Source organism: Xiphophorus maculatus, chromosome 18 (genome assembly GCF_002775205.1).
Source record: "Xiphophorus maculatus strain JP 163 A chromosome 18, X_maculatus-5.0-male, whole genome shotgun sequence".
In the NCBI taxonomy this organism is placed as follows: domain Eukaryota; kingdom Metazoa; phylum Chordata; class Actinopteri; order Cyprinodontiformes; family Poeciliidae; genus Xiphophorus; species Xiphophorus maculatus.
The window spans coordinates 25682417-25707208 of NC_036460.1; the positions used below are offsets into that span (position 1 = coordinate 25682417).

At 38.3% G+C, this 24792-nt stretch overlaps 1 protein-coding gene and 2 non-coding genes across 8 annotated transcripts; 1 reads left to right on the plus strand and 2 right to left on the minus strand.

Annotated features, from left to right (window-relative positions):
* The first annotated feature begins 779 nt into the window (after nt 1-779).
* Nucleotides 780-851, plus strand: trnap-agg. The gene has a single exon. It is a non-coding gene; the product is annotated as a tRNA-Pro (tRNA).
* Nucleotides 852-1085: 234 nt separating this feature from the next.
* Nucleotides 1086-1157, minus strand: trnap-cgg. Its single transcript has one exon. It is a non-coding gene; the product is annotated as a tRNA-Pro (tRNA).
* Nucleotides 1158-4215: 3058 nt separating this feature from the next.
* On the minus strand, nt 4216-14594 carry dyrk1a (dual specificity tyrosine phosphorylation regulated kinase 1A). Of its 6 annotated transcripts, none has more exons than XM_023351393.1 (12): nt 13834-14594; nt 11972-12038; nt 10285-10481; nt 9915-10007; nt 9471-9659; nt 9232-9379; nt 8856-9142; nt 8615-8761; nt 8391-8531; nt 7986-8289; nt 7112-7236; nt 4216-5477 (listed from the first exon to the last, which is right to left on the minus strand). In XM_023351393.1, the coding sequence occupies exons 3-12, from the start codon at nt 10402-10404 to the stop codon at nt 4890-4892; spliced, it is 2142 nt and encodes a 713-aa protein (XP_023207161.1). In that variant the 5' UTR covers nt 10405-10481; nt 11972-12038; nt 13834-14594; the 3' UTR covers nt 4216-4889. The 6 variants fall into 6 exon arrangements, with proteins under 6 accessions (XP_023207161.1, XP_023207160.1, XP_023207158.1 ...); XM_023351392.1 differs by having other exon boundaries at nt 11962-12038; XM_023351390.1 differs by having other exon boundaries at nt 11938-12038.
* Between the last annotated feature and the right edge of the window lie 10198 nt (nt 14595-24792).

Consider the following 24792-nt stretch of genomic DNA (forward strand, 5'->3'; position numbering starts at 1 on the left):
AGAATTTTTGTGTACCTAAAACCCTAATGTAGGGAATATCTGTGTTTTAATGATACTTAATTAGCGCCAGCTGTGCACACCTGGGTCAGTCAGTAACCTAATAGAAATCTCAATCCAGAACAACTTTAGTTTCAGAAGATGACCCTTTATTTTGTATCCATATGTGATGAGAGAGTCTTTAGATATATTTAACTTTCAGAGGGAGAGCATTCACAGAGCAAAAATGATTGATCTCCAAGTTGACCCATGTGATACACCACAGGAGAGCCAATGGGGGGAAAAGGGAAAAAAAATCTTTTCTAGTTTCAGGAAATGTCCTGTTACAGAGATATGTGGTTCCAATCCATTGAAAAGAGACGACGCAGTCACAACGCTTAACCTAAAATATTCTGAAGAAAACTTTCTTGGACAACTCTGCATGCGTTTAAGAAAATGCCAGTCACAATATGGCGGTGACGTTTACGTGGAAGTCGGACGTTCATTTAGCTTTGTTCTATAGTCATGGAGTAATGGCCTCTTTCGTATTTTTGAACGTAAAATTGTAAGTATGAAATATGTAAAGTTAAATACCATTGAAAAGGTCAGTGGTTAAGTATTTATTTGTAATTCTCTCCAGCTGTCAAAGAAGCTTGACAGTTTATGCAGCTTTAATGTAGTTGTTATTATACGTGCTTCTTATAAAATTAAAAAGAAAAACGTTGTCAAAACATAGAAAAATACGAAATTTCCGACGCACCTTGCCCCTGTTGAAAGTGGCATTGTGAGAAGCCCATTTCGACGGCTCGTTGGTCTAGGGGTATGATTCTCGCTTAGGGTGCGAGAGGTCCCGGGTTCAAATCCCGGACGAGCCCTCCCTTTTTTTTGTTTTAGTTTTGTCTTATCATTCCCTTTTCAAGTTCATTAAAGTTAAGTATAAACGACACACTCTTTTTACTCCGTCACAAGACTACGTGTCCAGTATACGCAAAAAACTGTATTATGCTTCACCATTCACATTATTAAAGTGCTAGAAATCCAATCAAATATTCAAAGTTTGTAAAAGACGTACCTTTCTTTAAAACTGCAGATTTGAGCCAAAATATATAGGGCTCGTCCGGGATTTGAACCCGGGACCTCTCGCACCCGAAGCGAGAATCATACCCCTAGACCAACGAGCCACGGCGTCATCAACTGCGCAACATATCATTAAATATTCACTGAAGGCGTATACGGTTTTGATCTTGTTACAATATTTTTCATGGACCGTCTATATGTGCGTTTTTTTCGGTATGATTTTTTTATTTAATGCAGCAGCGGTGTTAATGTTGTTAGAAAGAAAAACAATGATGACACAAAGCGATTCAATTAACTTCTTTTATATATCATACATAAGACTGTCTTAATATAATACAAAGGGCATTGTCATAAACACAGCAAAGTCTTGACTAGATCTTACAATCTGTGGATACATGGACTTATCCTTTCCCCCATGCTGTTCAATTCTATAGTGCATGTTGCATGTACAAAAAAAGTGGGAAAAAAAAGTGAAACCAAAAAATGAAAAAAAAAAAAAAAAAAGAAGAAAAAAAAAAGCTAAATCCAAGTTAAATAAAAAGGATTTCAACTTCGGTTGGGTGTTCAGATATGTCGACAATTATCTGTGTTTGTGTATAACCCACAAACTCAACAGGCTTATTATGAAAGATGGAACCATTTTTTTTTTCAACCATGTGCTTCTCATATAACCAAAAGTAAGGTTTGTGATGTACATGCACTTACAATATACCCTGTGAAAATTATTAAGGTTTGAAGATCTAGCTTTCCCTGTTTGATTCAAACCCTACCTCATAGTGTTGTCCTGATGTAGTCAAGTACCTTTGCCAAAAGGCAAGGTTTTGCCACTAAGAAAACAGGAGTTCCTGCCCACTGAATGGTCACCAAATTGACAAACATAATCAACATACCAGCAGGAGCAAGGTAGTGAGTTCTATACTTCCTTTATTAAAAAAATATAAATATATACATAAATTCTATTTCAACTATTAAAAAGGGGCTGCATTTCATGACAACTGCTCTAAATAAGAGGTCAATCAGCATGATCTGAAATAGGCGCACACTTACGAGTCACTTCAGTCAAATTTTTTTCTTTTTTCAGTCTTTATTTTTGGAATGTTTAGTACCAGTATGAGTGCCAGTAATAAAAATCACTGACAAAAAGATCTAAATGTCTCAAATTCCGCAGGGTATGAAAATAAAAAGTAAAATAAAATGATTGCAAATCTGCAATTATCCTTGACATCCAGATCAAACCCCAATCTTCAATATAGGTAGCTTTACATTTGTGTTCGTGGAAATACCAAGCATGACTGCTGAAAGGATGGTTTCTCTTAGAAAATGACAACAGCATGACCTGTGGGCCGCCCTTAATTGGCAAGGTGACAGTGGGCAGTTTGTTTTGTTTTTTTTTTAATACTTTTGTTTTTATTTTTCAAATTTCAAGAGTGGTAAAAATGAACAACAGAACAAAGAAAGCACTTTAAAATCCCTGATATAAAAAAAATAAAATAAAAAATATTCTGGTTATTGACTGTTTTGAGGACATGCATGTCTGCCTAGGCAAAGCACTGTTATGGTGGGGCTGACAAGACACCTTTTTTTTTTTTTCCCTTTGAATAGGACAACAATCATGGGGATTTGCCCTACCAAAATCAGAACTATACCATTCAACACAAACTGGTTTACCACAAATACCCTTACCCTGGCAAGACAATGACAAAGTCTTGCATCACGGCAGAAACTAGCTAAGTTGACCAAATGATGTATGAAAGGCAGCAACACCCTTTGAAATAGTATGATGGGGGGAAGGGGAAAAAAAAAGAAAAGAAAAAAAAACAACACAGAAATAGAACGCATTAGTCTCCTTTTTTTTTCAAACCATCAGCCTCCATCTTGCTACTCTGTAGCCTGCAGAGTAACTACCAAGTTCTCTAACATACCAAAGTTTTCCCCCCCCCCGTCTTTTTCTTCTTTTTTTTTTTTTTTTTTTTTTAAAGACTCCCAAAATAATCTACCAATTTAATATGGAAAAAAGTTTTGGTAAAACGTTGCAAACAAATCTGGCCAGAATACACGATAGCCAACGGTCTCCAGTTTTGCTAAAAGTAAATATATTGCAGCTGTTTTGTGTTGACATTAAAATAAGATCTCGATAAACTTTGCGTCAAAGTGGTGAACTGCTACATTATTGGTTACAGACACCTATATGCTATAAAACAACTGCTTTGGTATAAAAACATATCCAAAGGGAAAATAAATTCTTGTAAAATTCACAGCATAATTTGAGGAGAAAAAAGGCAGTCACTTAACTCTTTTTTTTGTTTGTTTGTTTTGTTTTCTTTTTCTTCAGTTGCCATGTTTTGGATGGAGAGACTTGTGCGGGTGGTTCTGATGAGGGACTACATGCAAAAAGGGGGAGGGGGGAATAAAAAAAAAAAAACAACAAAAAACAAAAAAAAAAAAAAGGTAGACTCTGGAATAGAAAGTTCTTTCCATTGCAAAATCCTTAACCAGTGAATTTCAAGGAAGTAATGTTTAGGAGGTTGTTGTGTACAATAAGACCCTGTTATGTGGGGCCCCTGCTGAAGACGAAATCTTTGTCGAGAAAGGCCTCAGATTACCATTCTTATTTACCTTTTCTAAGTTGTTTTAAATTTCCTTAAAGAATTAAGGGCTGTCTAGAGAGAAAGAGAGAGAGAGAGAGAGAAAAAAAAATAGAGAAAAGCCATCTTAATTCAAATGATAATGTCCAGCTCCATTTCCATTCCAAGTCCATGAGTCATAAGGCCAAAGGGTTATCTAGAACCAGCCGCTGACTGTCTTCCTTTAACTGGGCCGGATCCTTTCGTCTCCTGTGCCCCGTCGCTGCTCTTCGCCTGTGTCGGGCCCCCGCGCCCCCCGGGTTGCGTCTTGTCGGGGACAATAGGGCCTCTAGGCCTGAGGTGGTGGGGTGGGGTGGGGTCTGGGGGTGGTGGTGGTGGTGGTTGTTGTTGGTGGTGGTGGTGCTTCCCTCCTCCTTTTTGAACGCCGGCTGGTGTCAGTACCCGACCTCCCACTCCCCCCTCCCCAGTGGGAATTCCCCCCCCCCCACCAGGCCAGCACACGGGCTCCACCGCTATGTGCTCCCCTTTAACAGAGTCACACACACACAAAAGAAGGGGGGGAAAAAAGACCAACAACAAGAAATATCACCGCAAAAACACTTCCCCCTTGTTGTCAAGCTACAGGATTTACAAGCAGCTTTTATGTGAAATTTCAGTTTAAAAAAAAGAAAGGGCAAAAATAATTACTGACCGAGTGGAAGAGTAATGTCAGGCGCTCCACAGTTTGAACCTAAAGAGGACGCCGGCGCATTTCTTCACCAACAAGCTAGCTGAGAGACGAGCTCCGACCTTTGCTCTTGAAATGCTCCTTCAAAACAAAGACATTTTTTGCCACATAATACCATATGGTGATTACTTTGTGGTTACATGAAACTGGTGAAATGGTAAGATGGATGTCTCAATCTCACTATGGTTATTCCGCAGTATTATTTTGTGCCTAATGATTGCAAAGGAAACAAAAAAAAACAAAAAAAAAAAAAACAAACAAAACAAAAATAATTAAAAAAAAGATAAAAATTACATATATTCTTTTTAACAAAGGGTTTGTTGTTTTTTTTTTTTTCTCTGTAGAAGCGGTTCAGTGATATCTCCCTTCTGACGTGAGCAGCTTTTTGTTCTCAACACACCTTGTAGTAAAAAACACCACCTTTAAAAATGACGCACGGGGGGAGAGGAGGAGGGAAAGGAAAGAAAAAAAAATGAAGAAAAAAAAAAAAACAAACAAAACACACAGCCAAATTGTCAGTGCAGTCACGAACTGGCCATAGAACTCTGCTGCACACATACTCCAGTCATTGGAGACTCCTCCCGGTCCATGCCCTGCCTCATGCCCAGGTGGCCTTCTGCTAGGTAATGGCCAGGCCCCGTGTTCGTGCCCATGGAGAATGCAGGGTGCGCTGCCATTCCAGTCTCCTGCCGTGGGTTCGAGAAGGCACCTAGCCCCATGCTCAGCCCACCGTTCTGACCAAAGTCAAGGGCTCCGGCGGGCAAGTGGCGGAGCTGGTAGGCCTGGTTCCCATGGTTCCCAGTGGAAGAGGACGATGTCGAGGAAGAGGAGGCAGAGGAAGACAGGGAGGTCATGGACAGGTGGCCGTGCACCACCTCCATGGAGTCCTGCGTCGAAGAGCTGTGTGTCGGGGAGGTGTAGTGGCGCGGGCGCGGACGCGTCGCCATCATCTGCCCGTGGTGGTGGTGGAAATGGGAGTGGGGGTGCAGGGCCTTGGGGTGCTGGGGGGGAACGTGGAAGGTGGTCTCCTGGACTGGGTGGGTTTCTCCAGTGACTGACTCGGGTCCGACGCCGCCTCCCCACACCAGTGGGGGTGGGTAAGGCTGTCTTGCCTGTGAGTGGCAGGTGAGAGAGAGGAGTCAGTATCACACAACCTAAAGAGAACAACCTGAGTCCACCTGGTTGTACCCACTCTGACATCCAATACTGTCGAGGTTTTCCCCCAGAAAGCCTGCTATGCCCAGCGGTAGGGGCAGGTCACCAGCAGCCAGCCATATTTTTGTGTCAACTTTTTTTTTTTTAAGTTACAAAAATTCAGAGCTGCACAAGCAGACACCATAATTTAAAAACAATACCATGCAGACACGGCACAATTGGTGCGTACCCCCTCACGCCCACTATGAACTTAGCCTGATCCATCTTTGGGACGATAGTGGTGACAGTGGGGTGACTTTGCCCTGCAATCGGCAGGTTGCTGGTTCAACCCTCACGCCACCCAGGTGGACTTGCATGGCAGCTTTGTGGGGTGGCAAGTAAAGCCTGGCAGCCCACCAGGCTTATAATACATTGGGGGAAACCCTGAATGAGGTCGTGTTCTATATTGTCACCTTCCTAAAACAATGGCCCAAATCACTTTTGGTAAGAAATGTCTTTCCTGATAGGAAGGTGATGATATTCTTCTATTCATTAAATTCAATTATTCTTCTTTTTCATGTCTTTGAGTGTCCTAATAAAGCACTTTATCAGTCTGATGTCATTTCATTTCTCCTAGTGTAAAGTAAGGAAATACTCCAAAAAATAGTAACTATTATTTTTTTGATTTGATCTGGGATCCTAATTTGTCACAAAAGAGTCAACCGGTCCAAACTGGAGTCAGAAACAAATGAACGTAAAAGTGCTCGTATTAAAGTTTGAAGGTAATCATATTCAAACTTTTGAATGTGATTACCTTTAAGAAAGACACAAAGAAGCATATTTGTGTCTAAGGCGTTTTCTGCCAAAATTCAATAAAATACTTCACTACAAAAAAAATAAATTTGTAAGACATGGTTTAATTTACATTGGTTTGTTTTAATAATCGAGGAATAGAAGTAGAAAGTGACAAAATGGAAATGTGTAGGTATAAAATTGGCCACATGAAAAATGACCTGGAGCCTTTTCTTAAAGTTCTTTAGTGCATTTCAACATTTCACCCTTATTAGATCAACATCTTTGCATTACAATGTCAATGAAGCAGAAATGTGTTTTTCCAAATAACCAATTTGTTGCGTTAAAATAATGACGTTTTAAAAACTGCAAAACGTTTTTAGAATGATGAAAACTTTATGAAGCAGTGCATGGTGGGTATTTTTGACATGGTAAAAGTTTTTCTTATTGGAACTATCAACTGTAGTAAATAACCTATAAAAAAAAGACAAAATAAAAGTAATCCAACATGTGAGATATATATACTACACTCTCAACAGAGGCCAAATTATTCCGTTAAGACGTTAAATTGGAAAAAGCTTTTTTTAAGCAAATGTTAAAATCTTTTGAATGAACCAAAACAATATTATAATATTTTACAATATGACACCTATTACATCAATATTAAAACTTCTAATTCCAATATAGCAACATTAGAAAACCTCATTTGAAAGAAGAGATCCAAACTTTGTAACTTCATTAGAATGGAATTAATGTTTCCTGTTACATTTTAAGAAAAATGAAAGAGCAAGTCAAAAATCTTTCCGACTGACTAACTGACCTGTGGACAGAGGCTGTCACCATCCATGGCAGGCATGGTCGTGCCAAAGTGTCCTCCACTGTGCAAGTGGTGATGGGTAGGGTCTGATCTCGCTCTGCCACTGGTACTAGTTCCAGACGATCCTCCTGAGTGTAAACAACAAGTGTCACAAGCACAACTTCATCAGCCTCAACCATGTTCTCTGGCTATAACGTTAAAATAATGGATAAAGTAAACGGCAAGTAGCTAGAAAGATGATGCATCAAACCTTAAATATGATTACTAAATTATCCTGAAACCAAACTTGCAAACTATCACAATCAGAGATGTACCAGTCAATTGGTACTGGACAATATTCCATTGATTTTTAACACCTATTGTGTGAAATTTTAGATTTGTTGCTGCCTAAATTATACCTAAATTTTCCCTTTGTGGCATAATAAAGGCTATTTCTATTCTGATCTGGTCAGTGATTGGCAAGTCTAATCACAAAAAAAGGAACTTCTTGCCATCTTCAGAGTACTTTGAATTGGTCAAACATCCAAAAGTGTTTAGCTTAATGCCTAAACTAAGATAATCTTGTGATTTATTTATCTTTTGTAGAGAAAGAAGCTACCACTTCAATCAAATCACCAACATCATCTCATTCTAAGCAACAACTCTTTGAAGAATCTTGAGTGCATATGAGTTACAACAGAATTTAATTTCCCTATGGGACCAATAAAGTATTTTTGAATTCTTTTTTGTGCTACTTTAACCAAAAAAAACAAAACAAAAGACAACAGGAGTTAAGAAGTCAAATATCAAAGAAAAGTAAAAACTGGTAAAAAGCCAGAAAAGGCAATGATTGGTGCATCTCTAATCGGGGCGTGTCCCTGCTTCCGGTGACCTCTACCTGAACTTGAAGAGGTGCTGGAGGTGGTTCCCGAAGACTGGGACTGCTCTAACGCGGGGCTCGTAGACACGCTACTGCTCGTATTGGTCCCCTCGTCCGCAGTCTTCTTGAAGAAGCTGTGCTGCAGGGCGTAGTAGGGCTGGATGCGACTCTTGGGGTCGTAGTCCAACATCCGAAGAATCAGGTCCTTGAACTTCAAGTAGTCAGCAACGGCGTGGCCGGACTCCCCTGCCCGCCGGCCACCTGGACCCCCTGTTTCCACACCGAGGATGGAGTGGAGCTTCCGCGAAGCTGGAGGTTTATACTGTGGGGAAAAATGAAAAAGATTTAATAAAAACGACGAAAATTTAAAACGCAAATATTTTAAAAATAGTTTTCAGTTCATAAGAAGAAAGTCGGCTTCACCCTTTTGCCATCTTTGGTCTTCTTAACACTCCATGTACCATCCGAAAGCTTCTCAAAGAACTTCCTGGCTTTGGGGGCTAGGTCCATTATGTGATTAGGTGGGATGCCAAGAACCTCGACTATTTTGTTCATCTGGTCAACCTGGTGGAAAAAAAAAAAAAAGATTAATCAATCACGTTATACATCATAAATCCTGAGGCAGAACATAACTAGTAATCTTTTACCTCATTGGCTCCACTAAAGAGAGGTTCTCCAGTATGCATCTCTACCAAGATGCAACCCAAGGACCACATGTCGATGGCCAGGTCATAGGGCATTCCCAGCAGCACCTCTGGGGAACGGTAGAAGCGACTCTGGATATATTGGTAAATCTACACAGAAAGGGAGAAGAAGAAAAACAATAAACAAACGAGAAGCTTCATCACGCATCTTTATCACAGATGAAGACGACTCGCGGCTTCATACCCTTTGTCCCAGTTGGCATGAGCTGCCAAAGTCCACTATTTTGATGGCGCTCCTCTTGGGGTTGCAGAGGAGAATGTTCTCTGGCTTCAGGTCACAGTGGATGATGCTGAGCTCAGGCGTGGCCAGGAAGAGTAGTGCCGTGCATAGCTGCTGGGCAAACTTCCGGGTGAGGTTGAGCGAGACGCCGCGGAAGTTGGTGTTTCGGAGCAGGTCGTAGAGGTTGTACGAAAGCATCTCGAACACGAGGCAGAGGTGGTTCCGAAACATGAAGTGTCGCTTTAGGTGAACTGCGGCAAAGCAAGTTGGAATTTTATTTTATTTTTCTTTTAGTAAAAGCGAAAGAAAGCCGTGTTTTGGCCAGACTGGGAGTACATACCGATGTAGTATTTCATCTCGGTGTCATGTTTGTTCATCAGCTCCAGGAGGCGCACTTCTATTTGGGCTTGGTTGAGGAAAGCCTTCTTGTTCTTAATGATCTTAATGGCGACCCATTCTTGCTCTACTCGGTCGTACGCTTTTACAACCTGAGGGGGAAATTTTTACCAAATCTTTACACTGGGCAAAAATAACCTTTTTTAAATAAGTATTTTTAATTACAATAACTTTTAAACTCACCTGTCCGAATGACCCTTTTCCTATCAAGGAATCAATCTCATAACGGTCCATCCACTTCTCCCCATTCTTGACGATGTAGTCGTAGTTATCATCGTCATAGCCATCATTAAAGACTTTCCTCTCCTTTTTGTGACTGGAGTCTTCACCCTGACCCTGTTGGTGCCGTCTCTTCTTTTTTGCATAATACACCTGTGAATTCACAGACGAAACCACATAGAAATCACACACAGAGCAACTATGACAATTTACTATGATTTAGCTTTTAAAAGTTTATCTACAACATTGTTTAATCTGGCATTTTGCTTTATTAATCACTCTATTTTGGGCTTGCAAATTACATTTAGAAATTCTGTCAGTTTGCATGACCAGGTCAAATTGTTTACACGTTTAAATGGTAAAATCTAACAGAACTGGATGGAGTGAAACAAAAATAAGCATACTAACCTCATTGATGTGTTTGTATGTTTTGATAAGGTCAATGGAGAGCTTCCTCAGGGGAGCTGAAGTTGGGTCACGAAAGCACTGGGGCATGTGCCTCTGGAGTGTCAAAAGTAGAAATTTTTTTTTTAACAAAAAACACAACGGATTAAAAATAAATAACATCACATTTATTAACTTTACATATAATTTAATTTTAAAATGAGTAATTCAGCACAACATGACTAAATTGAAGGGGACATTATTTGACAAGCTGCTACTTTTGCCTAGTGACAGAGGGAAAAAAGAGGGAAGCAGTGTTGCACGTTACAGTAAGAACGACGGTTCTCCTAAGTGTTTTAAATCCAAGGGGTGCAGCAGGATGGGGTTAGGATACCTGATTGGCAGTGAGCTGTGGTGTCTGGTCGCTGTACGGTAAGACCGTAACAGATTGGTCAGTGCTTGGCTGGTGGCGGTCACTGTACTGCTGGTGCGTATGGGGCATTGGAGCAGCCATCTGAAGACCAGCAGTGTGTAAAGAAAAAGAGGGCGCAAGCCGGACGGACGAAGGTTTGCATGCTTAAGTCTCTCCTCCTGGGAGAAATTAACACTGTTAGAAGTTGCATTGATTCACACATAGAATTTATTAAAAACACAGGCAAAGAAAAGGTATTCATTTACATATGAATCAATTGCACATCATTTATGTAGCATCAGATTTCTTTTGTCTACAAATAAAACAGATAAAGGATTCGATCTTACTGTATGGGCACAATATAAACAAAACCTTTATTTGGCTGAATGGAGCAAATATGAACAAAAATTTTAATTTATAAATTTATCTTTATGTATAAAAGACATTTACAAAATGCAATAAAGTGTAACATTCACACCTTGTTAAATTTATAAAGCCCAGACATAAGAAATACACATTAAAAGATGTGAAGAATAACAAAAGATCAGTAAATTGTTAAAATAATTGTCAGTTTAATAAATACCAATGATTTATTAAACATGTTTAAAAAATAAAAAGCATTCCAGTATAAAGAAAATATAAAATAAAACAGCAATAAATCAACCTTTGTGAGGAAAAGGGAGAAAAACAGCAGGTTTAGCAGTGAGAAGGGGTGAAAACACAGCATCTCCACACTGTACAGTGAATCATCCTTCATTTTAAGCCAGAAGGAATCAAAAAATTATTAAATAGCATGTTCAGCTATCAGCATCTCTCTCCAGACAACACAATTCACCAGTGCTACACAGTAACCACTATTCAGAATCCCAGCAACAGCACCTAATTAGCATAGCCTATCACCACAGAGATACAGCGTGATTTGGCAAGCCCATCAATGCACAGACCAATCACAACGCAGTATGCAAATAGCCTACTTTTGTTGCCAGGGCAGAGCTGCTCCCATTTTCCAATGAGAAAACAAGAAATAAACAAGAAATAAAATTGAACTTTGGCACACTTAGACGTTGCTTTCAACACAAGAGCCTGACAGCAAAATAGCTGCACAGCCCAAAACCTGCACTCCATCTAAGAGCGTTAGAAAGCTGACCCAGCTATGGAAAAGCATAAAAAAAAAAAAAAAAAAAAAAAAAAAAAAATCCCCACATCCACTGGCAGAAAGAAGAGGAACTGTAAGATGATAGACCACAGAGCAGCAACGCATCTGAGGACTAGCACATACCTTTTTTTCCCCCTTTCCTATCCATTGTATTGTCATATTTACATTTACAAACCCGAAAATAGATTTATGTTAGCTCTTAAAAATGTACTAGATGAACATAAGCAGTTTAAGAAAAATAAAAACAGGGATATTTTATGAGGAGGTCATTTTCAATTATTATTCTGCTTTTTAAAAACAAATTAACCCCTTTGAGCACTATTCCTATTCCACTATTATATATATATATATATATATATATATATATATATATAATTTTTTCTGATTTAAAATTGTACTAAAATGTTGGATCAGAAATTGAATTTAAAGCAGCCGCACAAGGGGAGAAGGAAAAAATGAAATGTAATTTATGCCCCCACCAATGGGTTTAAGGTTTCCCATACATCAGCCAACCTGGATGCATCTTCTGTAAAATTTCATATCATCCTGGAAGGAGAGTCCAGCAGGAAACCACAATCCACTATAAAGGATAAAAACACAAATATTACAAATCTTTACTTCTCATGTTTCATCTAATTGCACTGAAGCGAGAACTTTAGTTGGGGAAAAGGTGAGAAACGGACAGACGAACAGGACACCCCGAAAACTTTTTTAAGTGCGTCGGGTGCGCCAGGATCCTGTGGGAGTTCGACTACTGAAGATACAATTCCTTATTTAAAAAAAAATACATATATAAAATTTAAAAAGTGAGTTTATTGTGGTTCAAAGAGAAATACATGTAATTAATTAAAAAAAAGGACATAGAGCTGCTGTAAAATAAATAAATAAATGCTGAAGAATAAATTAGCTTAGAGAAGCTCAGAGCCCTGAACAGTGGAATAGGAATTATTACTGCTGAAGGCCTAAAAGAAGGTTGCTCTCCTCTCAGTACACATGCTATTTAAAATCTGCTATTTATGACACGAAATCATCTTAAAATAGGCAGTTGTTAGCCATAACCTGGTGGAGCAGCTATATTTACAATATAGGTCTTTGCAAAATTACCAAGAACTGAAATATATAAACTTTGGTTTACATTTTATTTTATAAACACATCAGCTAGCATTAAACTAAGACAACTATGGGTTTCATTTTATAATTAAAAAAAACTGTATAATAAAAGTCCAGGTTAGAGAATTGAAACTGCAATTGTAAAGAAAAGCTCTTTTTGTAAGCACACTTGTAGCTTTTTTTTTTTTTAAGTTTCTTCTAAAACATCTGCTAGATCCTTAATGTTCAGTACTAACGTGTGAACAGTTCCTTTCCTGGCTCTAGTCATTACGGCATCCGCAGGCCTATTTATGTGTAAATATAACGATGGTTAGCTCGATATTAGAAGCCGAATTATGCCATAAAGAGATGGATAGAGATCCCAGCAACGAGCCTGTGTGTCATCTTCTCACGCCCAACCGATAGATCCATTCCAAAGCTGAATCAAACAGAACTCATCCTAACAATTAAAAAAAAAAAAAAGGAAAAGAAAGCCCCAATGTAAATAGACGCATCCCGAGTGGCTCTGTACTTACAGAAGACTGGGTAGATCTCGTCATGGTTAGAATTTGGGATGCATATTCAGAGTTAATTTCCCCACCTCTCTTGCTTACATATCGTTCGTGGGAGACTCGAAATCCTCAAATAGATGACAAACGGATTCGGGCTCACGTTACCGTTAGCAGACCGACTAGCTAACGTTGTCGTCGTTACCCTGAAAACTGCGGGACAGACGAGCATATCTGCTCACCAACCCGACGTTAGCTGGTGACGCTGTGTTCAAGCCAGCGGGCTGTGGGGCCCATTCAGCTGGTTCGTCAACAAGTCAACGCTGACCATTAGCCGGGTTAGCTCAATTAGAACGGTTAAACCCGAAACACACACCCCGATATTACCAAAGTTAAGCACTGACAGCAGGTCAAATCGTGTGAGGTAAGCTAACAGAGCTTCAATCATACAATGACAAGGTCTAATATAGCAGGGCTAGCAGTAACTGTGCCAGTATGACACTCCGTCCAAACTCAGACATATAACTCACAGTCAGCTGGGATGCTCCTCCCGTCCGACATTACAATCCATCCCTTGACCTACTGACTGAAAACAAACGTTAAGCAGAACCGAATTCGCGAATTGTTAGCTAGCCGCCACACCAAAAAAAAAAAAAGCTACCATTTTCAACTTCACTACCGCGTCCATCATTGTTAACCATTCGCACAGCACACACATCAGAGAAAAGCCAATAAATGAACGATAAATACGCGACAGGACAGCATGAAATTGCTCACCTCTGATGGCACGATCTTCATTTAAAGTCCAATAAACTGTATGATGAGGAAACTTATCCAGTTCGAGATTCTCCCCTCCCTGTACGGGTTAGCGAGTAAATCCAATCCCCCCGTCCTCTGGCCGGCAAAAAAACTCCTAAAAAAACTCGTCAGTCATATCCTGTGTGCGCTTCATGTCCAAGGTTGCGATGACCAACATCCACGATCGGAGCAAATTTATCAAATGTTTTTAAATCAGCTGATGACAAGCAACATGCTAACTAGCGCTAGCTGACAAAATGAACGCAGCTAACGTTAGCCGCTTGCCCTGACTACTAGCCTGAAGCTAACGACTGTAGCTGCCTCTAAATAAACGTTACGCCAAATTCTGATTTAACGCCGTCTTTGCAGCCAATGCGTCGGTCTCTTCGACGGGCACGACAACGCGGTTACATCCAGAGCATCCTAGTCACCGAACAGAAGCGGCGTCCTCTTATAATTTTTGGTCAGGAATTTTGTGTCAATTTTCACAAAATGGCGCGCGGTCCAAACCTGCGCAGTGAACCGGCCCGGTGGACCAGAGACACGGACAACTGAGTTAGAGCGGCGCCGCCTAATTATTCCCAACTCCGTTAAAACGTCGGCCCCTCGATCTTCTTAATCCGTTTCAGTAGACCCGTTTCGAAATCCGAAAACTTGAAACATATATCCACTGACAGCATTATTCCGGCGGGAAGGGAGAACATTTGAAAAAGACTGAGCTGGGGGGGGGGGAAAGCCTCCTGACAAAATGGCGATGCTCTAGCTTGTTGCCATGGCAACTGTCAATCAAAAAAAAAAAAAAAAAAAGAGGACCCGGATGTACCAATGACGAATAAATTCTGAGCTCGCCAGCGTTACAGCGCTCACACACACAAACTGAGGGAGACTCTTTACAAATAATAGAAATGAAGTAATAATGATGATAATAATACTGTTGTGGGGTATATTCTACTGTTCTTTTTGTTGAAAATGTTAAATTAAAATAAAATGTGGTAATAAGTGAAGTGAGACGGGACTTTGTCCGTATAATTGTAACCATGCATGACAGTCAGTTGAATAAAAGAAATATAAAAATATAAACATAATACATGAAAGCAATTTATTAAACTGACAATTGTATATATACATAAAAATGAATCATTGCTTTCATTCATTTTTATTTTTATTTATTTTATCTTCAATTTATTTGTGATGTTTAAATAAAGAACATTGTGTATGTACATTGTACAGTGATGTGAAAAAGTGTTTGACCCCTTCCTAATTTCCTTATTTTCGCATGTTTGTCACATCTTTCAGAACAATCAAACCTATTAAATATCAGTCAAAGACAACACCAGCAAACACAAAATGCAGATTTTAAATGAAGATTTTTGTCATTAAGGAAGAAAAAAAAAATCTAAACCTATGGCTTTGTATGAAAAGGTGACTGCCACCTAAACCTGATAACTGACTGGGCCACCTTTAGCAGTGACAAATTCAATTCAAATTTAAATTCAAATTCAACAATGCCTTATTAAATGTTGCTTTAACTTACTTCAAAGTTCTTCAACAGCTGCAATAAAATGTTTGTGATAACTTGCAAAGCAATAGAGGAATTTTGGCCCATTTTGCAGAATTGTGAAATTCCATCACATCGGAGGGTTTTCGGGCAGGAACTGCATTTTTAAAGCCGACTAGGCCAGTCTAAACTCTTTATTTTGTTTTTCTTCAGTCATTCAGAGATGGACTTCCTGGTGTGTTTTGGATCATTGTCCTGCTGCAGAACCCAAGTTGGTTTCAGCTTGAGGTCACAAACAGATGGCCGGACATTCTCCTTCAGGATTTTTTTTGGTAGACAGCAGAATCCATGGATCCATTTATCACAGCAAATCTTCTGGGTCCTAAAGCAGCAAAACATCCCCAGACCTACACTTTTACTGTGAGTACGATGTTCTTTTCCTGAAACGCGGTGTTACTTCTGCTCCACAGCTAGTAGGACACACACCTTCCAAAAGAGTTCAATGTTAGTCTTATCAGCCTACAGAATGCGTTCCCAAAAGTCTTGGGAATCATCAAGATGCGTTCTGGAAAAATAAGACGTGTTTTAATGTTGTTCTTGCTCAGCAGCGGTTTTCATCTTGCAACCATTTTTCTCCTGTCTCTACGGTCAAAAAAATGGACACTACTCATAACTGAGGGAAGTGAGGCCTGAAGTTCTTTGGAGTCATTGTTGCTACTCTCTTGGTAGATATGTTATATATATGGTTTATAATTAAGATTAAAGGAAAGTATTTTGTTATATGAACAGAAACAAAACAGGTTCCATGCCAGGTCCAGGCAATTACGATACGACACAAAACCAAAATATAACAAAAAATTAAAATAAAATCTCAACATCAAAGTCTAGATGTTCAGAATATATTCAAATGATTTGTAAATAAAAAAACAGCACTCATTCAGGTTTTATAAAATTTATTAAAGGTCATCTAAAGAAGATAAAATAATAGCAATGTTTTGTTTTACTTTCACCTTATTGGTAGAGTCAAGTAAATTTTTTTTGTATCAACACGTCCAAGACAGAACACATCTAAGGTCAAAACATCTACGAAAGAATATCATGTAATTTTTTAAAAACAGGTAATGCTGACAATTTATTCATTTATTTTTCCTGTTTTAATGATAAATACCAAATCAAAGTCAAAATGTTGAGAATTTCATCAGCTGTTGCTATAAACAAAAGTAATGGACAGCGCATCTTGGCTCCAGTTCGTTACTTGAACTGTATTGTTTTTAAAAAGAAAAACAAAAAAGTTTAAATGGTCACAAAATATTAAGAATCAATTCAATTACCAGACTGGTAAGATCAAAAATAATAATATATTAAAAAAATTAAAGTCAGGAAAAATGTGAAATAATCCATCAATGCGGATGGGCCGCATAGTGGGGGGGAGGGGGGATTTACTCAACTGTAAGCACTTGACTATATTTTTGCTCGAGTAGAAACCAAAATTTATTATTCACAGAATTGACTCAAGTCAGATTAAAAGCAAGAATAGGACGAATCAGCTGATCTATAAGGCAAGCTCCACATATGGGAGCAGTATCAGCCAGGGACCAGTAGGTGGCAGAGGTGAGTAATGCTCCTAAAACCGAACACTATCCTCAGCAACACCTCCGCATCCAGTTCGAGGTCTGGACATTTTTCCAGAGAAGGACCTCATTCCCTCCAAGATGCAGGACAAAACACTAATCCCTAATTTATGCTAGCAGCAATTAGTTTCTATAAACAGTGATGACCTGGATATTTAATTCACCCATTGATCTTGATTTGTTATTACTTACCAACAAGTGCACAGATAGCTACTAAAGCATGTATTTTCCAGCCATTACAAAGAACAATAATTATGTTAGTTTCAGTTGTTATGAACAAGCTGTATATATGAGGACAAATTTGGCTTCGCAATTCGACTCCTTAAAATTGGGCCTCTGTCTCCTTAAGAAGCTCCTACTCTTTCTGAAACTCCGCCTTCAGGAAGTCATCACAGCAATGCTTCTCATTATGCCCTTTACAACTGTTCTTAGAAGTGTTGGACGGAGATGTAGCTTGTATGATGAGCTCAGCAGCTGAGCAGTTCCACCAGGTGTTTTCTACGTGCTGCTGCCGTTAGTCTGAAGGAGCAGAGTGGGGGAGATGTGGCGGAGGGACGCTTTGTGGAAATAGGCAGGGATTTGTGGGAGCAATAGTTTTGGCAACCTTGATTGGCTGCCGCAAGAGATTTAAGGGTTTCTCAAATATGCATAAATGATTATAAGCAACATTCCAGGTATGTTTTTTTTTTTTTTTTTTTGATGAGGGACTAGCATTATAACATGACGTAAAGCTAAAAATGTCGATTTTACATAATACCTCCCTTTAAGACTTTAATTTCAAATTGTCAATTTAAAAGGATTTGGTGTTAGGTCCCAGTAAATATTAGACTTATCAAAACTATTGTCAGACGAAAATAGGGGACCGTCACTGGTGCAAAATCAATCAATGCGACTGCAAAATCTTAAACAGAAACAAGTGCTTTGCTAATATATATATTCTCATTACACATACTTTTTGAGATTCTTTCAATTTAGTCATGATTTTAAACTTTCACAAAATAGCGCAAAATTGTGAAGTGAATATTTCACAGAGATCATCTAGTGTAATTTCCAGTGTTCTGTGAAGGCATCTGAAGTTTATAAGAGAAGTGAAGTCTGGAGAAGCTTAAAGCAGATTTAGGTTATAAAACAAGATCCTAAGCTTTGGCGTCTCTCAGGAGTCTGTCCGTCTGTCTGTTATCTGAAAATGGAAAGAGTATGACAACTGTAAACCCAGGAAGACATGGCCGTTCCAAACTGACAGGCCATCTAAAAGCAGCATTATTAGAGGACATGGCAGCTCTACAGCAGCTGTAGGTATCCACGGCTCAGTCAAGTATCAATTTTTTAATTTAGCCCCATGACGTTTAGAGCGCGCTGCTTTTTAAAGACAAGGCTTTGACTGTGAAGGACTATGTTACGGCGAAGTTGGTACTAAAACCCAAATAAGATGCGAGGTCATGAAATTAAGTAGACTTTTACTGTCCAACAACCCTCTTGTCTGGAAAAAAACACAACAATCCCACCAAGAAAGGTTCATTTCTTCAACACTGATGAACAGGACTCATTGTCAGTTTAAAGAGTGCAACCTGTTAATACTTTATCCTAATAAATGAAACAATCAATTAAAATATGCATTTTGTATTTACTCAGTTGATCTTTGTCTGATATTAAAAGTGTGTAAGAGAAATATTTTCTCACTTCTACACATATCAGATGATTTCTATATCTGTTCACTTAGGTGATATATAATTCAAGCTGTTCCCTTTGTGACGTTTTGCCAGGAGGAAAAAATAACTATTGTCTCCCAGGTGGCCTTTGTTAAGCAGCCTTGACGAAGAGACCTGTTTTTATTTCTGCTTTGAATCGACAACACTATTTGTTATTTCTTCTTTGAAGCTATGTTCATCTTTAGATTTTATTTCGTCTGTGAAAGACGAAAAGATTGTCTTTAAGTCCGTAAAGATGCACATGTAATATACGATGTTGATGCTCTGAATGAAAATTCTTCATTCAGCTTTCTCTTTAGTTTTAATCCTTCACAACCTAAAGCGGCATCTATTTGACCTGCCACAGCAGTCGTGTGACATTGTGTGGTTGTTTTTTTTTATATATATATATCACTACATACCGGTAATTTCCAAAATGGAGCTACTGTGACTGAACCAGCTGATTTATAAAAAATAGTTTTTTGGTTTTTTTTGTTGTTGTTTCTAACGGTCAAATTTTATGAGGTTAAAACACTTCAATAACACGTTCTAGATTATGCTTAACTTACTTTAGAGCACACTTTAATCTAATTTACAATGAGCATGTTACAGGACAGTGTTCCACCTGCTGTATGTCAGAAGAGTTAAAATGGAAAATATCCAAGTCATGTGACATATCTGTCACAATAACAAGGCATGCGAGGAGATGCTTGAATCATACTGATAACATTTTAGTTGTGTTTATTGTGTTTCGTTGGTCTGACACACATTTGAACTGATTTGAATCATAAAAAGTTGAAAGGATGTCTTTACACAAGTGCAAAAAAAAAAAAATCACTTGAGCTTTAACTGTCATAAAATATGGTCAGGCTTGTTTCTTTGAACGTGCATTTTTATTTTTACACACACAAAAAAAAAAAAATCCCAGTAAAAGGTCTCAAAGTAAATAACAACATGACAACAACTAACAATGATAAAAAAAAAAAGTTATACATACTGACTACATAAAAAATTTCTGCCAAACACGACACACCATACAATATGTGGCAAACATCCAATTCAAAACGCACTGATCCCAAGTAAAATGTTTCAGTATTTTTCAACCAGGCTACATTTGAGTCTGGTGTTCTCTCCAGCGGTGTTCAATATTTGGGAGAACTGGCCCCCCTTTAGAGAGCAAATCAACAACTGAGCCCCTCCTAACTACATTACTGCTATTATTTCTGTAAACTTTGTGCTGCTCCTATACTTGATATTCCATTCATGCATGATTTACTGATACTTTAGATTTGTTATAGGAGCTTGTGGTGAATGAACAGGCAATACGGTCAACTTTATTTAGATTGCAATAAATAAATTAATAAATGGACATCAAATAATAATATAGACTGACAGAAAACAATCTCCCAACCCAGCATTAGTATTTCAAAGGATGCAAAAAATAAATAAATGGGTCAATGGCAGTTTGGCTCAATAGCTGAGGACCCTGAAAACATTGAGCAAAAGTAATCAGTAGTATTTCAGGATCTCAAATAGTTTTATACACAAACTTAGCAAAAACAATCAAGTTCATTTCTGTGAACGTGGAAGTGGTAAAACAGAAAACAGAACCAAACAACACTTCCTGTAGCGGTAAAATGAACAACTCTTGAAAACAGGATCCAAACAACACGAATATCAAGCAACTTGCCGCTAAATTTTGTAACTCCATATCAAGTTTTCATCCAATTTTGGGACGGGAAAGGCAAACAGCTCCACTCCTGCCATGCACAGCCAACTTTTATAAGAGCGCCCCCCAGTGGCTGGATGAATGAACGGGTTAGGGTAGGCTAGGTGAAGTTGGCTAAATATCCGAAGTTACTTCCCCTCAACCCCCTCTCATGTTGCGCCCTCTCTGAAAAGCTCTGGCGCACCCCAAGAGGCCACGCTGCACATTTCTGAAAAGTTCTGATCGAGTCTGTCTCTGATCGAGAGAGCATGAGACTATGACCAGCCAGCTGAGACACAGGAATGAAATACTTTTAATTCCCACCTTGTGCCAGCCACTGCTCCAACAAAATTAAATGTATTGTGCCACAAGGTGCGCATTTCTTAAATAATGTTGATAGTTATACCCCAAAGAAATTCTAGCATCTATGTCAATTTCTTTGATTGATAATATTTAATGGGACACGAGCTAAAACACAGTTAATAATATGAGCTATCATCGATTTAAGGAAATTAATTTGACCCCATAAAGACTGTAGATCTTGGACCATCTTGTCAAGATGTCAAGGATTTTTATTCTCTTGGGAGAACATCAGAACTTCCACTTTTAAAAAAAGAAGTAGGTGGACAACAACATGATAAAGGCAAAAAACTTCTGATTTATCCCAGTTGAAACCTGACAGGAAGGTAACAGTGTCAATACAATGTAGTAATACAAGGAGGGAACTATTGAGTCAGAATTAATAACATCATCAACATAAAGTGAAAACTTATGCTGTTTATTTCCATCAGTGGTTGGTTCGTTTCTTTGCAAATAGTTATGGTTTATCTTGTCATCATAAATAACCAAAAGCGAAACATTGCTAAGTATGTTCTGGGCGTCACTAATACTGGGAGATGTGAAAATATATATTTTTTTGGTCCAAATTATTGAGTTAATTTATTAATGAAGAACACTTATACAAACCAAACTGGCCCCGTGTAAAAAAAAAAAAAAAAAAAAAAGTATTTGCCTCCCAAAACAGAAAAATAAATTGTTACATTTTGCGATACTTATCAATGAGTTGCTTGCTGTGGAGATATTTGCCCCTGTCTTCTATCCACAATTGTTTTCAACTAGTCACATTAGATTAATCAGCCATATTAGAGGGTTTTTGAGCAGACACATCCAGGAAAGCAAAGAAAGAAGGAGACAAAAAAAAAAGTCACCCAGCCTGTTTGAGAACAGTATACTCTTTTGCCACAGGATGGCAGCAGAGGCCCACTTTAACTCTGCTGATTGCGTGGATTAGATGACGTCCGATTATTATTATATCTTTCTTTTTTCTCTTTTTGCTCTAAATTTAGTCTAGATTGAGTCCAGTAACAGATTAATTTACGGACTAGCCGGAGAAGCAAAGATGTTTTATATCTTATGAGAACCAAATTTATTTGTCCAGAATAATAAAAGTTTCTTCTTTCTGGAAAAAAAAAACGCGATTATCTAAAGACAACATGTCCTGCTAATATCTGTCATGTGACAGTCATCATCAAATGAATGCATCGGAGGTTAAAATAATATTAATTTCTTGGCCGATTATCCTTTAGCATGTGTTCAGACCCCCACTCTTCTAATTTAAAAAAAAGACAACAAAGATGTTACATTAAAATGACTTAGGTAGTTGTAACTGTAATAGTTATTGTGTTAAGTCACTCCTTAAATAGAGACAACATTAGAAACGTCTTACCTGGACGATGGGAGACAATGACTGATCTGCTGCTCAGTGGTCCAAAGTCGATTTTTTGTTTTTTTTTTCAAAATGAAAGTGAAGTTTTCATTTCACTTTGACATCAAGATCCCAAAGTCTGGAGGAAGAGTGCGCTGCAAAAACACCAAACCTTACCGAAACCACAAAACCTTACTAGTTTCTAGTGTAGATGTCTTTGTAACTTGAGATAAGACAAAACTAACTTAAAAGTAACTTTTTAGCGAGAAATATGAGCTCGTTTTAAGTTGATAATTCCTTAATATTAATTAAAAAGTATTAGTTTCACTGGAAGATTATTTCACTTACACCATGGTGGGCAAAATGGTGGTTTAAGTGAAATAATCTGCCAGTGGAACTATTTCTTTTTCATTAAGGACTTATCAACTTAAAAAAAAATTGATATCTTGCTACAAAGTTACTTTTTATGACATTTTTTGTCTTACTTAACGTGCAACTAAGTTATTTGCACTAGAAAGCAGACCACAAATACTTGGTAAGATTTTGTGTTTTTACAGAGTGAAGAGGGACAGAATCCAAACTGCCTGAGGCCCAGTGTGAAGCTATGTTTTATCAAGTCTAAAATCAATGCAGCCATCTTCTTGTTCATTTTAGAGCACTTCATGCTCCCTTCTACTGACAAACTTTATGTAGATGCTGTTATTTTGATGGCAGAACCAAAAGTACTGAGTTAATGACCACGGTAGAGAATCTATGGGGTGTTGTCAAGAGGAAGATGAAGGACTCCGCTAGAGTCAACAATGCAGATGAGTTTTCTTCCCTCTTCAGCAGCAGCTCGGTTTCACCGCTTCCGTTCCACGCTGCATGGATGCAGTAATTCATACAAAAGGATCTACAATTGAATATTTAGAACATGAAGATGTTTTACAACAACCTGACATTTAGGCCGGCCAAAAATCATTAACGTACAAAATCATTAAAATACTTAGAATATAAAACTAAATGCTATTTAGTTTTCCCTGTGACTGCTAATTTTGACTTTTGGTTGACATCTCATTCAACATGTTTATTTTTCAGCAGCAGCGGCAGCAGCTATATAACTACGGTGTCCCTCATGGGCCCATCCTAGGAACTATTGTTGTTTTTACATATTCCTTGGGGATTCCAATTTAGGAATATATAACATTTTTTCCACAAATACACTTTTGATTATATCTACTTTACCATTTATGCCTTTGCTCATAAATGAAAAAAATAATGCATTCATGCAAACGTCTGCTGTACCGACTGAAGTACGATGAGTCGATGGCAGATGACTTGATCCCCCTCTTTTGGATTTCAGACTCTGAAGATATTCATATCATCGGGTTTCATCACTTCACTGAACATTAAAGTAGCGCAATGTAATTATTGACACCTCTATTAATAAGAATAACAGAAGCATATCATATCTTTAACAACTTTTTTAAAAAGAACATGCATTTATAACACTTGTATTAGCACATTGACCAGTCATCTGCAGCCGATTCAAAGTAAAGCTGCTCATCTTTTCACAGGAGATTAAAAAGTGAGATTAGGCAGCAGAAAACATTTCTCTGTGAAGTAACTCCACTCAGCTCGTCATGGGCGAACCCTGAGGCATTTCCAGGTCAGAAGGAATCCATGTAATCCCTCAACCAGCCAGCAAACACAGACCATGTATGGATGATTCTGGTTTTGCTCTTTTTTTTCTTCTTTTGTGCACTTTTCTGGAACTTTACTTTGCAAAGTAACACATTTATTTTCGACTCTGACGTTACAACCCAACATTTTCTGCTGTGTGCAGAAGTGTAAAACACAGCAACCGTCTTGTTGGGCTCGATGCTCACTTGATCAATCCATTATGCATATCTCTTCCATGGTCAGAGACAAAGATAAGAGTTTAGCCTCTAGATTGAGAAGCTGCCAATTTGCCAGCATAATAAAAGTCAAATATCCAGACTCTTTATATTTTTTTTGTTTGCAGATGAAAATCATTAGCTGTTGTTGGAAATGGTGGTGGTGGTGGGGGGGAATAAAAACAGTAATTGAATATGTTCTTCAGTAAATGCCCGCTGATTGGTCTTGATTTTTTTGCAAAATCACTTAAAAGGTCAGTGATTTTGACCAATATCTTTTTTTTAGATAATGTACTGAATGAAGTGACTATACAACCCCTCCCCCCCAAGTTTAATTAATTTTATAAGAATTTAAATTATCCACTATTCTTTGTGGGCTTACTCCATTTGGTTTAAAGTTGGAATATTTTCTTCTCGTTTCGTTGAATAAATTTTAACCCACTGTAAGCTGATGATACATTATTTAGCATCAACAAATACCAAATGGGGGTCCCGCATTCAGGTTTTCAGATAGCATGACGACAGTAGCTGCGTTTCCATTACATATGTGAAGAAAACTTTGTCTATGGTCCACTAATGGCAAAAGGAAAAAAGATCTCAATTTTGTGGCTTTTCCCAATTCCAGGAAGAATCAATGAAATCACGCGTGAAGTTTGTTCATCCTGCAATTATTTCCTCCTCTCCGCCTTCTTCTTCGTGGGTTGCGCCAGTGGCAACATCCGGCTGTTGATCACGTGACTCGTGGGATGTGTAAAAAGTGTTTCCGTTACCTAACCCTAACCCATAAACCCTAGATCACAAGCATTACAAGGTTTCTAAACATACCGTAAT

Coding starts and splice junctions, on each gene's coding strand:
- dyrk1a (XM_005800903.3), bottom strand. CDS start 10,404: ATGGCTGCTCCAATGCCCCATACGCACCAGCAGTACAGTGACCGCCAC. Junction 9,660..9,914: donor CATACAAACACATCAATGAG/GTTAGTATGCTT, acceptor GTGAATTCACAG/GTGTATTATGCAAAAAAGAA. Junction 7,237..7,985: donor CAGCACCTCTTCAAGTTCAG/GTAGAGGTCACC, acceptor GTTTACACTCAG/GAGGATCGTCTGGAACTAGT.